At 56.8% G+C, this 16621-nt stretch overlaps 1 protein-coding gene across 1 annotated transcript; it reads right to left on the bottom strand.

The window, feature by feature from the left end:
• Positions 1-3205: 3205 nt before the first annotated feature.
• Positions 3206-12915, bottom strand: LOC110132231 (extracellular matrix protein 2-like). The gene is made up of 11 exons (XM_020885421.2): positions 12885-12915; positions 11712-11888; positions 10598-10771; positions 8815-9201; positions 8204-8488; positions 7802-7917; positions 7351-7483; positions 6997-7154; positions 6001-6140; positions 3826-4152; positions 3206-3386 (listed from the first exon to the last, which is right to left on the bottom strand). The coding sequence occupies exons 1-11, from the start codon at positions 12913-12915 to the stop codon at positions 3206-3208; spliced, it is 2109 nt and encodes a 702-aa protein (XP_020741080.2).
• Between the last annotated feature and the right edge of the window lie 3706 nt (positions 12916-16621).

Below are 16621 nucleotides of genomic sequence, written 5' to 3'. Positions count from 1 at the left end.
GGCACTGCAGCCCCTGCACCCAAGCTGACACCCCCAAGTTCACAGCCTTGCCTGCCGTCACTCTCAGCCTTCTGGTTTTATCCACTCCCCTCATCCTCACTGCCCAAATATCTATGGGCTGGGCAGGGGCAGGGCAGGGGCCAGGCCCACAGTAACTAGGAGCAGTCCCTCCCACCTCATTGGTTCCTTGGCATTCTGGAGCCCCCAGGGCCAGCAGGTGTAATGTGCCCAGGGGACCCTCTGGATGCCTGGGGCCAGTCCCGCTCCTTAGAGTGGGCCAAACCTCTGCTTTCTGGAAGGTTCCCAGCGCTGATGCCCGAGGCGTGGTCGGTGAAAGCTGGCACTCTCTATGCCAGAGCTTTTTTTGACCTTCCCTTGAGGACATAATCACACAGTGGCTCTGTGTCCCAGGCCGCCAGGGCTGTAATTTCAGGGCTTGAAGGGGGCTCCGTGGGGGCCTGGCCCACATCTAGCTATCTTTAGAGAGGCACGCTCTGGGTGTGGCTAGAGGAAGCAACTGGACAGGGGACTGTGCCACAGGGCTGCATCTGTGGCCGCCTGCAAAGCCAGGGAGACCCCAGAAGGCCATGAAACAGGGCGGGGGGGGCATGGTCCTCCTTTGGTGGACACCAGCCCCCCCGGAGTGGGCCCTGGATCTGCCTGCTGCCCTGGGGCCAGCAGGCTCCGGTGGGAGTTGTAGCCGAGAGCAGGTGCAGGGCTGGGGGCCAGGCAGTCAGCCTCACTGGACTGGCCTTGTGTGCCCACCATGGTGCCACTGTTCACAGGTCAGGGTCGGGGGAGGCACAGGCCTGGGGGGGGGCAGCATGCCTGCCAAATCCTTTGCCCTCCTTGCTCTCTAATGCCCCTTCCTCAGCCTGTCTTTCCCCAAGACCACCACGTGGGTTTATGAGGCAGGAGGAATGCTTGGAACCTGCTAGGGGGAGCCCCTTGAAGGACTGGGTGGCGGGCCCTCGGGTTGGAGCCCTGGGGAGGAGGAAGAGGTGGCTGGAAGAACGTTGGTGGGCAGGACTCTGGGATTGTGCATGGGGCGGGGCCCTCGAGGTTCTTGGAAGGAGTGCCCCCCAGCTCCCTGTCCCCCTTCTCTGCTCCTAGTGGCCATTAGCCTCTGTGACTCGCTCCTGATTCCCACTGTCCCCACTGGTCTCATCCTTAGTCGTACTCCTACCGTCAGAGGACCTCTGCCGCCTTGGTCCAGGGACTGATGAACGCCTTGCTTTTCGCCACCTGAAAGTAGTCACCCCTACCCTGTCATCACCACCATCACCGTGATGACCATGAGGAGCCCTCTGATGCCCAGTGTATCTGGGTTACTCACTGGGCCATGCCCAATGCTGGGCACCACCGCCAGCAGGCACCAGTGAGCAGAGGGTGCAGGGTGGGTTTGGTCCTGCCACCAGCTCTTGGCCGCACTGTGCTTGCTTCCCTGGCTTGGGATCTATCTGGGGTTCTCACCCTCCTCGGGGTCGTGCCACCACGGGCACCACTCTGATAGGACTGAAGGCCCTGACATCCTAGACCTCTTAGGGAGTTGCCTGAGGTGAACAGAGGGTCTTTGCCCCAGTCACCCCTTCCTTTGCTGGGAAGGCCTACCTAATGATGACAGGGGATATAAAAGTCCTGTGTCCTGTTCCAGCTCCCAACCAGCTTGGATCCAGGGCACCTGTGGGCCTTGGCTTGTCTTGCATTGTCGGTCACATGCCAGCTTCTCCCTGGGCCCACTCTTATCCTCTCCTCCCCTCAAGAGCCTCCGAGGAGACTTCCTCACACCTCTCCTTCCTCTGAGTTGGCTTCCGGGGAGCTCAATGGTGGATACCCACTCGGGCTGAGGAGGGTCATGGAAGGATTGCCCAGCCCCTGCTGGGTTCAGTCCACCTGACAGAAGCCCCAAGGGCCAAGCGTTCTCTGTGTTAAGTGGAATTAGTTCAGAGGGTCTGCTCAGTAGGGAGGTAAGAGCAGTTGGGGGTGGGGGTTGCCCAGCATGAACTTCCTGTGCCTGTCGGGGGCCAGAACTCTGAGTTTGGGGAGGGGACTCGGGGCTGACTGATCGAGCTGGAGGGGCTGGGGGTGGGGGCAGGCAGCCAGACTAGAGAGGAGGGGTTGTGAGAGCTGGGAAAACAACAGGGGGCCTCCCCACAGGGCCAGCGCCTCAAGGGCTACTGACCTCTGACCCAGTCCAAACAGGAAGTGCCATATCTGTGGGCCCAGGCCCAAGAGGAGAAGGAATGCAAGGATGAGTCCAAAGCAAACACTCCGCCAGCTTCCCAGGCCTCTCCCCGCCCCCTGCCAGTGTCTGGCCTTTTCTCTGCTTAGAACTCAGGGCTGAGGCATGCGGGGGCTGACTACAGAATGGGACTGACGCAGGACTCCAAGCTCCCAGGCCCAGACTCCAGGCCAAGGCGCTGGCAGGGCAAGGTCTTGACAGTGGGCACTTCTTCCTTCAGCAGCTGTGCTGCATCCTCAGTGCCTGTCATGTGCTCTCTCTCTGGCCGCCATATTGCCATGAGCTCCCCACGCCCCGGGGCAGGGGCTGTGAACTGTTCCAATGACCTCCAACTGGCTCTCAGCACAGTTGAAGGGCCCGGTGGGGCTGAGCGCTCATAGCTAGCTGCTGTCTCCCCAACCAGGCGGACAGTCAGCACCTCTTGTGTGTATCCACTCCTAGGACAGGGATGCTTCCTGGAAAAGAGGGTAGTGATGCTTCCCTGAACAGTGGAGGTGAGCTGGGCCTCTAGATGGCTTTGGGCCAAGCTGCAAGGGGACATCAGGACCCTGGCCAGGGTGGGTGGGGGTCGGGGGACTCTTGGAGAAGATTCTAGAATCAGGCCCTCTTAACCTCCTGCTGATAAAGTCATGTCCAGGATGTGGGCTCTGAGGGCTCCATGTACCCTGGAGTGCCAGCATGTACAGGATGCCGAGATCCAGGAGGGAAGGAGGGAGGCCGGTGGAGGTGAATGGGCTTGAATGAGATACATTTATTATGTTTAAGTCCAAACGGGCACCGTACCAGGCTGGGCCATCTACTGAGTGAAGGGGCCTTGGCAGTCAATGGGACATGAGCACATCTGAAGCAGCAGGGTCTTCTAGAACTTTCTCCCAGTGGCGCATCAATCCGTCAGAGCTGGGCCTAGGCTCCTCCCACCTCCAGTCCCCCCAGAGAAGAGGGTGGAGAAGGCTGGCAGTGGGGCTAGGCAGACTCCCCCTCCCTTTGCTGGGGCTCGAGGACCACGCTATGGTAGGCCCGGATGCAGGAGAAGGCAGTGGGTGGGATGCGGCGCCGGTCAATAAGGTTGTTCTCCAGGTGCGTGGAGATGAGGTTGGAGTCCTGGGCCACACGTGTGTCACAGATGGAATTCAGGGGCACGTGTCTGTGGAGGAGGGGTTGTAGGAGGAGCCGAGACCCCAGAAAGGAGAGTCAGGCATCAGGCAAGAGGAGAGAAAGCGTGGCCCCACAGTGGATGGTGGGGACACCGAGGCACAGACACCAGGTCCAGGGTGGAGGGTCACCTGGCCACTCAGGGTTCCCAACCTCTCCCGCCCTCCCCCGGCCCAGATTCTTCTGCCAGCCACTGGGCACGGCCTCCAGTCACAGCGATCAAGATGGGCCCATGGAGGCAGGGAAGGATGCCCCCACAGTGCTGCCGCTGGCCTCTGGGGCCCCTGGGTGATTGAGCCCACAGGCCAGAACATCTGGCCAGCCTGCCAGGTGGGGTCTCCAGGTCTCAGCAGAGCTGCCTCCCTCCCAGACTGGAGGTGGGGACAGGCCTGGGTGGGGTGGGGTGAGGGAACAGCAGGATGCGGCCCTACCTGATCTTGTTGTGGCTCAGACGTAGCACCTGCAGTGCCCGGAGGCCCAGGAGACCCCTTGGGATGGCCTGCAGCTGGTTGTGGTCCAGGAGCAGCTCGGCCAGGGAGGCCTGCAGGCCCAGGAAGGACACGCCGTGGATGCCATCCTCGCGCAGGCTGTTGTGGGCCAGGTGCAGGGTCTCCAGGCCGGGCTTCATGTGTGTGAACACGTAGCCAGGGATGTGCTCGATGCGGTTGTGGTGCAGCATCAGGTGGTGGAGGCCCCGGGGCAGGAAAGAGGGCACGTGCACCAGCTGGTTGTAGGACAGGTCGAGGGCCTCCAGCTTCCTAGGGGTGCAGTAGGGGAGTTATAGTTTGGGCCCCCGGTCCATGCCCCAGAGGAGGGTGGGGATTTGCTTCAAGATGGCAGCCGCCACCAAGGCTTCCAACGGCTGGGGAGGGCCAGGCCTTGTCTGGCTTGTGTGCCCTCTGTCCACGGAGGCTGGGAAAGGGTCTGTGGGGTCCTCCCTTGCTTACCGCACAGCTAGCTAGGCTGGCCCTCGGGGCGGAGATGGAAGACCTGCTCCCTTTCCTCTCCCTCCCTCCTACGCCCGAGCAGAGGGGCCAGTGGTCTGGGCCAAGAGCTATCTCCCTGGTGGTCCCCATGCTGCACTTTCTTGGCCTCTTGGCCCTACCTAGGCTGCAGGCATGCTGAAGACTGATGGGGAGGGAAACCAGGAGCACAGGGTGATGATGCTTCTAGAACAGATTGGGGCAAGGCAAGTGGTTTCTCTCACTGATATCCCCCCTCCCCCAGCCCCTGTGGTTGGGGTCAGCTCTTTGGCCTTGGGGTGGATGCCATCCTCCGTCCAAAGCAGGTGGGTCTCTGGTGCCTCCCAGGCCTGCTGAGCCAGCAGTCCCCTCTCCATCTACCAGCCGGAGAAAAACTGGCCGGCGCCGGCCTAGGCTTGACTGGCCGCCAGCCCCCTGCCCAGGCCCCGCGGCGGGAGTGGAACATGGCTGGGCGGCCCCTCCCTAGGCTGCTGTCTGCTTTTCTTTGCCCCCTTGGCAAGAGAGGGAGAGGAAAAAGGAATAATTAAACCCAAACGTCCTGGTAACTTTTTCCTGGAACATGAGGGTGCAGGGCGGGAGGCTCTGGTCCCTGGAATGGCGGTCTGGACTCTCAACCCCTCCTTCACCCCACCCCTGCTCTGCCTCAGTTGTCTTCAAACCCCAAGGATTGTCCCTTCCCAGCCCTTTGGCCAGTCCTGGGGTCACATCCTGACTCCTTAGGCAGTGCCTGTAAGGGCCTTGTCTGCTTCCCAGCCCCTCCTGCCGGTGACCTGACTCAGCCATCCAAATGAGATCATGGGGACTCATCCTGGACCCTTCTTCCTATAGTGGGGTGACTAGTGCCCCCCAAAGATATGGCTGCCCAGAACCTGTGTATGTGACCTGATTTGGCAGAAAGGTCTTTGTAGATGTGAGTGAGTGAAGGATCTTGGGATGACATCATCCTGCTTTAGGATGGGCAGGAAATGCAATGGGAGGTGGTCTTATAAGACAGAAGAGGAGAGACACAGTCACAGAGGGGAAGCCAGGTGAAAAATGTAGAGACTGCAGTGATGCAGCCACAAGCCAAGTGGCACCTGGAGCCCCCAGAAACTGGAAGAGGCAGAAGGGATCCTACCCTGGAGGGAACATGGCCCTGCGACACCTTGATTTTGGATCTCTGACCTCCACAACTGTGAGAACAGAGCTCTGTTGTTTTAAGCTGCCCTCTTTGTGGTACTTTGTTATGGCTGCCCCAGGAAGGTCACAGGCCTTTTTCCTGTGGCTGCCATCTCTTCCATGCCCCTTCCTGCCCTCGTTGCTTCCTAGCTAAACCCAGCATGGGGACAGCTTGCAGCACCTAGACTGCCCTCCCTCTGGGCACAGGCAGAGGAGGGATTTTGTGTCCTTGGGAGTTCTGTCGGGTGGGAGGGCCAGAGAGAAATCTTGGAGAAGCAGGTGGTGACTGAGGGCCCAGGCCACCCTGAACCCTGGGCAGGGATGCAGGTGATCCAGGTGACCCACCAGGCCCCGTGAAGTCTCTCTGCCTTCCCTCCTAACTCTCTGCTTCCTTTGTGAGCGTCCTCTATCTCTGTGCCCATGGGGGCAGAGCTTGGGCGGTGCCAGGGGGACCACAGTACTCACGGAAGATCGATCCAAGCACGGGGTGCCAGTCGGTCCTCCTGGAGCCGGTTGTTGCTGAGAACCAGCACACTGAGGCTGCGGCTGTGGTTCAGTGTGCCCTCTCTCACCTCCTCGATGACGTTTGTGCCCAAGTGCAGCTCCTAGGGCCAGGGTTCAAGGTAAGCATTCGACCCACCAGTCAGTGGTGGCCTAGCCCAGCTCCTTGCCCCCTTCCACTAGGTCCCACTGTCTCTGCCCCTCTCAGGGCTGTGGCCAACTGTGCAAAAGATCCCAGTTGATACCTGCAAGCTGTACCATGACTCTTCAGAGTCCTGCAAGACACAGGCTCAGAGAGCATTGCAAGCACCAGGGATCGTGCGGCCCAGAGAGGGTATGAGCCTTGTTCAGGGACACCTGGCAGGTCCACAATGGTCCTTGAGGTTCAATTTTGGGCTCCAGGAAGGTTTTGTCGGGCCGAGGAAAGGCCCTTTGGTGCTGAGGCCTTGTGGGTTTAGCATCAAAATTGTCCCCATAGGCAGCTGGCCCAGTTGTTGTGGGCAGACACTCCAGTCTTTTGGCCACAGCTTTACCCTTGTGACTCAGTTGGTAAAGAATCCACCTGCAATGTGGAGACCTGGGTTTGATCCCTGGGTTGGGAAGATCCCCTGGAGAAGAAAAAGGCTACCCACTCCAGTATTCTGGCCTGGAGAATTCCATGGACTGTATAGTCCATGGGGTCACAAAGAGTCGGACATGACTGAGTGACTTTCACTTCCAGGGATTCCCTGGTGGCTCAGACAGTAAAGCATCTGCCTGCAATGTAGGAGACCTGGGTTCGATCCCTGGATCAGGAAGATACCCTGGAGAAGGAAATGGCAACCCACTCCAGTACTCTTGCCTGGAAAATTCCATGGATGGAGGAGCCTGGTGGGCTACAGTCCCTGGGGTCACAAAGAGTCAGACAACTGAGTGACTTCACTTCACTTTGCCTCTCATAGCCTCGGGTCTCATAGTCACCTGCAGGGAGGCTGGCAGGCCCGGCGGGATGGTTTGAAGCTGGTTCCGGTCCAGCCTCAGGTACAGCAGGCTGCGCAAGGGCTGGAAGGCCACGGGGGAGATGTTTCCGTCATGTAGCCGGTTCCCTTCTACCTCCAGCGTCAGCAGCTGGCTGAGACCTGTGGTGGCAGGTCGAGGGGGCAGGTGAGCTCAGAAGGCTGGCTGGGAGCTGCCCACCTTAGCTCCAGAGACCCCCCCACCCCTGGCCCTCGAGGCCAGAGCCACCTTTCTAGGTTGGTGCTCCCCGTCTGCCCCCCAGGAGGCTGCCTTGGGTGGAGCCTCCTCTCACCCCCTCCCCCTGGGGCCTGTTCACACCCCGGAAGCTGCTGTGCTCCAGACCCTGAAGAAGGTTGTCATTGAGTTTGAGCTCCTGCAAGGAGGCGGGCAAGGTTGGCACCGTGGACAGCAAGTTCCCATCCAGGTTCAGCCGCTTCAGCCGCGTCAGATTCTAGGAGGTTGGAGAAGATCAAGCTGGAGACTGGGGTGCCGCTGGCTGGGGCTGGGCCTTCCCAGTGTGGCCTTGGGCTCGCCCTGCCCACAGACATCCTGGTTGGGTTGCATCATGGCTTCCTGGTTCCCTCTTGGACCAGGCTTGCCTGGCGGTTTCTAGAACTCTCCTCAGGTTCTCCCAAGAGTGCTGGTCCCTTGGGGGACCTCAGGATCTGTGTTGGCCTCCATGCTCCCAGCTATGGACCATGTCACCCTACATCACTAATGCCCCTGGCACTGATCCCCCAGGAGACCAGGATGAGGGGCTGCTGTGTACCTTGAAGGCGTCGGGGTGCAGGCCAAGGGCATCCAGCTTATTCTTGCTCAAGTCGAGCCACTCCAGATTGGGTAGTCCCAGGAACGTGTGGGCTGGGATCTTGGCAATTTCATTCTCTGTGCACACACAGGGCAGCCATTTTCCCGGCCCCTCCATCCCCCTCCCCTCTGCCATTCTGTACCTCCTCCACACAGGCCAGAGGCCGCAGTGACAGACTCCTTGAAGGAGCTGGGTCTTCTGATTGACCTGGTCAGAGCCTCTTAGGTCAGAGGGGCAGTGAGTCGCCCCCAGGCGTGGCGGGGAGGCAGCCACGGGGACCAAAGACCAACTGCAGCAGACACCCAGGTGTATGTCCTTCTACCCCTGCCATGGGAGTGGGTGTGGGAAAGTGGGGCCACCCACCTGCCAGGTAAAGTGTGGTCAGGCCGGGGTCGGATAGGACAGGGACACGTTTCATCTTGACGTTGCTGCAGGCGATGGCTGCCTGGGCCAGGAGGCAGGAGGCTGGCAGGGAAGGCATGACCCACTCTGGAGTGCCTGGGCCTATAGGCCCAGGCTTCTGCCCTCGCCTGCTTCCAGCTCTTTTCCGCCCACGACCTGTGGTCCCCGAGGTGTTGCTGCCCCCTTCGCCTTGGCTATGATCCTTCTTCTCATGCCAGTCTGCTGGCCTGTGGTGCTGGGGGGCCCCTGGAGGATGAGAGATGAGGCTCTAGCCTGCTCACATAGCAACAGGGGCCTGCTGAGGAACAGGGTCTTTCCCGGGGCTCCCCAGACCTGCTAGTGACTCAGCCAGCTGTACCAGGAAAACAGGCCACTGGGCCTCCTGCTCTCGGCACCAAGGGCAAAGACCCAATTTGGGGCCCTGAGGCTGGGATAGAAGATCTGCCTTGAGAGGGTTGCCCTCCTGCCTTGCAGATGGGAGCACTCAGCTTGGGCACTCTGAGAGTGGGTGGGGGTCTCAGTGGGTGGGAGTGTCAGTGCAATTGGGCTATGTGTCCGAAGCCAGTCCTCACCTTTGGGGTACCTCTTGGGCTTTGGGCCCTTTTTCTTGGCTTCCCGGCCTCTGACCTCCCTACCCTGGCCCTTCTTGGTAGCCATGGCACCCTCTTGGGCTCGGGGGGTCCTTGCTGCCCCAGGCCTTGTTGTACCTGTGGCCTGGGGATGGACCTGTACAGTGCCGGCCCCATGGTTGTGGCCCTGTTTGTGCTCTGAGGCTGCTGGCTGTGTCGACTTCCTCTGGGTCAGCCCGGGTCTGGCGAGGACCTTCCAGTGAGGGGCTGTGGTCCGGGTGGGGGCTCTGGGGGCCCCCTCCTTGGAGGCAGGCCGCAGCCATGGCCTGTCCAGCTGCCCGTCGTCAGGCCTGTCTGGGCTCCCATTCCTGAGCATGGGTCGCACTTGACCTGCAGAAGGAGCCAGTGTGGGGTGGGGTGGCTGGGACCCCTGTGTGCCTGGGAGGCAGCACCTCCTTCCCGAGGAGGGAGATCAGCCATTGGCCTGCCTGCCTCTCTCCTGTATTTGCCCAGGCCTCACTTCTGCCTTTTTCTTCTCTCCTTAGGAGCTCTTGGCCTTCTGTCACTAACCCAAAGCCACCAAGTGTCAGAGATTCCCTGATCTCCAACTCACATTTTCACGGTGCCAGAGTGGAGGATCCTGAATAGGAGAGAGGTTCTCAATGTGATAAGCAGGCTGTGTCACCCTTCCTGCTTCTCAGAACTCCCAGGGATCCTTCAGGGACGAGGCACAAGCAGGTCCTTGGCTCATGACTGTGGGCCCAGGAGACCTTCAGTTGCCCTATTCAGAGAGGCTGGGCCTGCTCCTAAGTCTTCAGTTCCCTGTGGCTTCTTCCTGGGCAGGGAAAGGCAGGGACCCCCTCTGGGAAGATGAAGGGTTGCTGCCACATGGCACAGTTTGCTCCTGGAGGTGGAGGCCCCAGTGCCTACTGGGACAGGAGGTGTTGAGGGTGAGGAGAGCCTACAGGCCACTCTGAGGGGCTGTCAGCCATTGTAAAATGGGGATAATAGTCTCCCACCCCAGGCCTCCCCTCCACTGCATGGTGCATGCTGAGTCACTCAGTCGTGTCCAACTCTGTGTGACCCCATGGACTGTAGCCCACCAGGCTCCTCTGTCCATAGAGTTCTCCAGGCAAGAATACTGGAGTGGGTTGCCATGCCCTTCTCCAGGGGGATCTTTCCCACCCAAGGATCGAACCCAGGTCTCCTGCATTGTAGGTGGATTCTTTACTGCTGAGTCACTTGGGGAAGCCCCTCACTGCATGGTAGCCCCTCCTCAACCAGCACTGACCATGGGCCTGTCCTGCAAGTCCTGCTGTCTGCAGTGGGTTAAGGGACTGGGTCCCCTCACGGGCCCCTCCCATTCTACCCCTGGGCCTGGGTGGGGCCTCCACTTTCTGCCTCCTGTGCTTCTCTCAGTCCCCTTGGTAGGCATTAGGGCAGCCAACTGTACTCTCCAACCAGCAAACCTGGGTCTATTCTTCCAGATCCAGCTGTAGCAGCCTCTCTTGGTGAGGGGGTGCCTTCTCTCCCCTGTCCCCACCATGGGCAATCAGCACAAGGGCCTCTCAGAGTCCATCATGCTCCCTTGCCCTCCAAGAACAAGTTCCCTGAGGCTCATGGGCCCCTCATGGCCCTGAATGGAACACTCATGGTGGGTCATGAGGTGGGCAGCCTCAGGGTGAATCTGCTTGCTCTCCTTCTGTGCCAGCCCTGGAGGTGGCGGGTCCCAGTAGTGGGGGAGAGTGCCATCCTGCCAGCCACCCTGCTAGTGCCACTTACTCACCGTCCGGGGGCCCAGATGCGCTGGGTGGTGGTGGCTGCAGAGTGGGCAGCCCTGTGGGGGTTGGCTGGGCCTGGGCCCTTGGGCCCAGGACTTCCTTGGCCAAGGCCCCTCCAGGGCAGCACCCCACCCAGAGAGCCAGGACAGGGAGCAGCACCCTCTTCATGGCCACCGGGGCTGATGAAAGAGATGAAAGGCTGGAAAGGATGGAACACCAGTGGAGCGGCAGGCGACAGTCCGGCTCCCAGAGCTACAGTGCTTTGAGCCTCCCCTACCTGGCCTGGCCCCCCTCCAGGAAGGCTGCCCCCCAATAAACGCCTCCCCAGGCCTGGCCCCCGGCTTCCTGCAAAGTCCGCTGCTCTCATCTGAGGTGAAAGAGAGATTTATTTTTTTTTTCTTGGACCTGAGTGCTCTCGCTCCTTTTCTCAGAAGCCTGCCTTCATTCTCCACTGGCCCTGACCCAGTGGCCCCCGTGAATAGGGCTTCTGTCTCTGCACACAGGGGGACCTGTGAGGCCCACCACAGATGGGGCTGCCCACCTCGGGCTGCCAGGTCCTACCTCAGTGGCTGGGAAAAGAGAGGGTCTGGGCCTTGAGAGCCAGCAACACACCCCAGGGCTTCCAAGGTCCTTGGGAGCCAGGGCAGGTTCCTGGGCCACTGAACCATGGTGACTCTGGCCCCTCTGTCGCAGTTGCCGATGCCGAGGCCTCCCAATTCCAGGGAAGACAGAACACGTGGGCAGAGCTGGGATGGGGTCCCAGTGCCCCCCACCTCTGGGAAGTTCCCTTTCCTCCAGGCCTCCACCTCCTCCTCTGTAAAATGGAGAGCGGGTATACAAACACCCTGCAGGCCACCCCCCCCCCCCCCATGCCCTCAACCCCTACATGGGAGTGTGTGTGGACCAGGGCAGCCAGGTTCTTCGGGAATCCTTGGCCTGGGGTGACCTGGCAGCTGCCTGGGTGAGGCCATCTCACAGGTCCTCACAGACTTCTTGGCTAACAGTTTCCAGGTCCCACTGGGACTGCTGACATCAGGCAGATGGGTCCCTCTGGGTCGGGATGGGGTCTGAGAGCAGGGGCAAAGAAGGGGTGTCTTGACCACAGGCTCCCTGGCCCACCCTCAGAGGGCCTCAGCTCCAGGCCCAGCTGTGGCAGCAGGCGGGGGCTGGCAAAGTGGCCAGATCTCACCACATGGCTCTTCGGGGCCAGCCTTGAGGAAGCTTTTCCTACAACTCTGTCCAGCATTGACTTATGTTTGGAAGCGATCTTAAAAAATGAGTTAATTGTGGGCAAGGCTTGGGTGGAGGGGAAAGGGGGAGGGGGTGAGGAACAGGGCCAGGAGGCTTGTGGAGGAGTGTCCAGTAGCCATCTGGGGCTCAAGGTATCTGTCCAGGATCAGGGAGGAATGTGTGAGACCTAGGATGGGGCAGGGGGCACAGATATCCCCCCACAAGCGAGTCTTCCTTTGTGCCTGGGGAGAAGTCTGAGTCCCGAGTGCCAGATGTGGTGAGGACACAGCAGTCATTGCCTTCCCAGAGCCCTTGGGCCACCTAACAGTCCCACATGAGCCACATAGGGTCCCCCATCCTATCTGGGGCTCTGGGTTAAGAATTGAATTTGGGACCATGAGACAGAGACAGTCTAGGGATTGTGATCAAGCTTCCTGGGAACTAAGGATGAAGCCACCATCTGCTTGTGTGCTTATAGGTGACACAGGATATCCTGGGCTAACATTTTGCTAAAGCTGGGGGAGGGGGAGAATGTAGGCACAGGAAGCCAGGGTTTGCCCAGGGATCCTAGACCATTGAGCCCAATCCCTCCCTGCTCAGTACAGAGAAGGAACCGAGAGGGGGTAGGGTTGGCCCAAGTCTGATGCCAGAGACCAGGTCTCCTGCCTCCCGATCTGGGCATTGCTTGAGGACGTGGTAGGCCCCAGCCTGAGATGGGCCCCTGGAGACGGACGGACTGGTGGGAGACCCGGCTCTGACCCTCCCCCTGCCTGGGGATGGATTCTGGAATCCTGGCCCCCAACCCATTTCCCCTGTTTGCGCCGCTCCCCAGGCGCTGACTAAACATCCTGCCATCTGGTTCCCATTAGCTGGGCTGGAGGTGGGGGAAGCCTGCTCCCAGGTTTCTCTGGCACAGTGGCCTGGAGGAGGGAGGCCTAAGCTCCTACCCACCTAGGCAGGAAGGGGCGAGGCCTGGAGCACTCTCAGCCCCCCAGGTCCCATGGAGTCCTGTCCTCACTGCCCTTCTCCCACCGGGGGCTCATTGGCCACCTGGCTACCTACTCTGTCCAGTATGGAGGCGTCTGGCCGTCATGGGGACGTTATAGCCACCCTCACAGAGCACAGCCTGAACACAGAGCTTGCTCGTGGACTGGGCTGAGACAGGCAGGGCCCCAGGCCAACACTAACCCTGAGCCTGGTGTCTGGATTTTCCAGGAACCAGAGATGTAGCCTGAGGGTTGCTGGAAGGGTTTTGGGCTCCCAGCTCTGCCCGGACGGCTCAGCCATGTGATGTCAGGAGGAAGCCTCCCTGTTCAGGGCCTCAGTCTCCCCATTTCGTTGTGACAGATATGGTCTCTTTAGAAAGTTCTAGAATCTGAGAACTGGAAAGGTTTTGGGCTCCCAGCTCTGCCCAGACGGCTCAGCCATGTGATGTCAGGAGGAAGCCTCCCTGCTCAGGGCTTTGGTCTCCCTATTTCATTGTGGTGGATATGGTCTCTTTAGAAAGTTCTAGAGTCTGAGAACTGGCAGGGCCCTATAGAAACTGGATGAAATGATCAAAATTGCTTCTGGCTGCACAATCTCAAGATTCTGAGGGCTAGGAAGGGAGTCTTGCTCCTTCTCCTCCGGTTCTTCCCTTCCACGTGGTCCACTGTCTACATGCAATTATCCCCCAAGAACATCCATACCCTCATGAGTCAGGACTCACTCAGATTGGCAGCCTAGAGGATGACAAAGCAATGCCCTTCATCCCTCAAGCCTCTTTAGAACTGCATAGAGGAAAGCTCCTGTCCTGTCAAGGGAGGATTGAAGAATAGATCTTTGCTCACAGAACATTCCTGAGCCCCTGTGGTGGGCCAGACACCATGCCTGGCACGGTGTGTGGTACAGTGGTGAACCACATGGCCAGCTTTCCTGTGCTCACAAAGTGTGCTGTCTAGTGGGGTGCGTGAGGACCCCATCAGAAGGAAAGGGGCTGGCCACGGTGACTGTAGGAAGAAACACTTTTGACAGGATGAGGACTGTGAGAAACCGATGTTTGGGCTGAGATGTGAGTGAAAAGGAGATATCCATGCAAAAAGGGCTCCAGTAAGGAACCCCCCGAGGAGGATGGACAGCAGTGTGAAGGACCTGAGGCAGAAAAGGCTTTGGCCCACTTTGAGAACCAGCAAGGAGACCAGTGTGGTGGAGCAGGCTGAGTGAGGGGTGAGGCTGGGGAAGGGTTGCAGGGCTAGCTAGCTTGATAACACATCAAAATGTGGCCAGTGGACTTTGCCTTTCACCTTGAAGGAAGCAGGGAACTGCTGCGGATTTCTGAGCAGAGGAGTTACATGTGATCTGACTTTAAAAAAAAAAATGTTATTGAAGTATAGTTGAACTACAATGTTGTGTTAATGTCTGCTATACAGCAAAATGAACAGTTATACATACACATACGCACACACACACACACACACATATATACATATATATATTTTTCTTTTTCATATTCTTTTCCATTATGGTCTATCACAGGATATTGAATATAGTTCCCTGTGCTATATAGTACAGAGAAGGAAATGGCAACCCATTCCAGTATTCTTGCTTGGAAAATCCCAGGGACAGAGGAGCCTGGTGGGCTGCCATCTATGAGGTCACACAGAGTTGGACATGACTGAGCGACTTAGTAGCAGCAGTAGCTATACAGTAGGATCTTGTTGTTTATCCATCCTATATATAATAGTTTGCATCTGCTAATCCCAAACTCCCAATCCTTCCCTCCCCTCCCCCCTCCCCCCCTTGGCAACCACAAGTCTGTTCTCTATGTCTGTGAGTCTGTTTCTGTTTCATAGATAGGTTCATTTGTGTCATATTTTAGATTCCACATATAAGTGATATCATATGGTATTTGTCTTTCTCTTTCTGACTTATTTCACTTAGTATGATAATCTTTAAGGCCATGCGTGTTTGCAAATCCATGTTGCTGCAAAGAATTTCATTCTTTTTAATGACTGAGTTTTATATATATATATATGTATATACATAACTCAGCCATTAAAAAGAATGAAAATTATACATACATATATATACACATGTATGTATGTATATACAAACATATATACATATACATGTATATACATGTATGTACGTATATACTATATAGTACATATATGTATATGCATATATACATATACACACATATGCATATACACATATGTATGTATTTACAATATATACACACACACTCATATATACACATATATACATACATATATATGTATATATGTATGTATATACTATATATATATATATATATATATATTGCATCTTCTTTATTCATTCATCTGTCAATGGACATTTAGGTTGTTTCCATATCTTGGCTATTGTGAGCAGTGCTGCTATGAATATAGGGGTCAAATTATAGTTTTCTCTGGGTATATGCCCAGGAGTGGAATTGCTGGATCATATGGCAACTCTGTTTTTAGTCTTTTTGAGGAACCTCCATACTGTTTTCCCTTGTGGTTGTACCAATTTACTTTCCCACCAACAATGGTGGGGGGTCCCTTTTCTCCACACTCTCTCCAGCATTTATTATTTATAGATTTTAATGATGGCCATTCTGACTGGTGTGAGTTGGTACCTCATTGTAGTTTTGATTTGCATTTCTCTAATAATTAGCAACTTGAGCATCTTTCCATGTGCCTATTGCCCATCTGTATGTCTTCTTTGGAGATTTCTTGATTTAAGGCTTCTGCCAAGTTTTTGATTGTGCTGTTTATATTTTTGTTATTGAATTATATGAGCTTCTGTATATTTAGGAAAGTAAACCCTTGGGTACATCATTTGCAAATATTTTCTCCCAGTTCATAGGTTGTGATCTGACTCATATTGTAAAAGGATCTTTTGGACAGCAGGGTGGAGCACAGACTTGTTGAGGGCACAAGGGCAGAAGGAGGGAGCCAGTGTGGAGGCAGCTGCACCCTCCACTGGAGAGGTCTTTGAGTCTAGCCCAGGGTGGAGGGGGCTAGTGGGAAAAGTTGGTGGAGCCAGAACAGTAAAGGCCGAGTGAGCCCGGGGCATAAACTTGGGAGGCCAGCTCCTGACATGTCAAGTGTGAAGTGGGTGATCAGACAGCCAAGTTGTCAAATCTGTAAGGCAGTTCTGTGTATGCATCTGGAGCTCAGGGCCAAGGTCTGGGCTACAAGTCCTGCCCTCCCACTGCCTGTCATTAGACGAGTTCATTGAGCCCCTACTATGCACCAGGCCTTCTGCCAGGACTCAGGGAAGAATGGTGGCTCTGCAGCCAAAGACACACTCCTGGAGTGACACCCAGAGCAAGCAGACAGGCCTGATCTTGCGCCTTCCACAATGTGTCCCAGTAACATCAAAGCTTGTCTGTGCATGTGTGTGCACGTGCGTGTGTGGGCATCTATCATATATAAACAAAGGTACAGTGGCCTTTTCCCTCTTCAAACTTTGAGAAGAAGAAAGGCAAACTTTCCATACCCTCTTCCTGTTGCCAGCCGTTTATTCCCTAGAGAAAACCCATCTTGTTTTAATGCCATGAAAACCCCAGAGGATCTGGTCCCAATTAAACAACTTTTCTTGCAGATGCGTTTGTGAGAACTAAATACATCAGAGGTCCAGATTCCTGCGTCGTGCTTCCTTCCTTGAGAACTGGTGTTCCTGAGCAAGCAAGTCACGGAGGGACAGCGAGAGAGAGAAGAGAGGCACATAGACAGACAGACTAAAGGAAAGACAGAAGGGAGGAAAAGGGAACACGGAATCCGGATGATGGCTGGGGATGCAGTGATGGGTAA

This window comes from Odocoileus virginianus, unplaced genomic scaffold (assembly GCF_023699985.2).
Source record: "Odocoileus virginianus isolate 20LAN1187 ecotype Illinois unplaced genomic scaffold, Ovbor_1.2 Unplaced_Scaffold_18, whole genome shotgun sequence".
NCBI classification, from domain to species: domain Eukaryota; kingdom Metazoa; phylum Chordata; class Mammalia; order Artiodactyla; family Cervidae; genus Odocoileus; species Odocoileus virginianus.
The sequence above is the reverse complement of the archived record's forward strand: the minus strand, read 5'-3'. Positions and strand labels throughout refer to the sequence as shown.

Excerpts from the sequence above, each read along its gene's own strand:
- LOC110132231 (XM_020885421.2), bottom strand. The coding sequence starts at position 12,915 with ATGACGGCCAGACGCCTCCATACTGGACAGA. Across the intron at positions 7,918-8,203 it reads GACCACACTTTACCTGGCAG|AGAATGAAATTGCCAAGATC; the intron begins GTGGGTGGCCCC and ends GTGTGTGCACAG. Across the intron at positions 7,484-7,801 it reads TGCACCCCGACGCCTTCAAG|AATCTGACGCGGCTGAAGCG; the intron begins GTACACAGCAGC and ends CCAACCTCCTAG.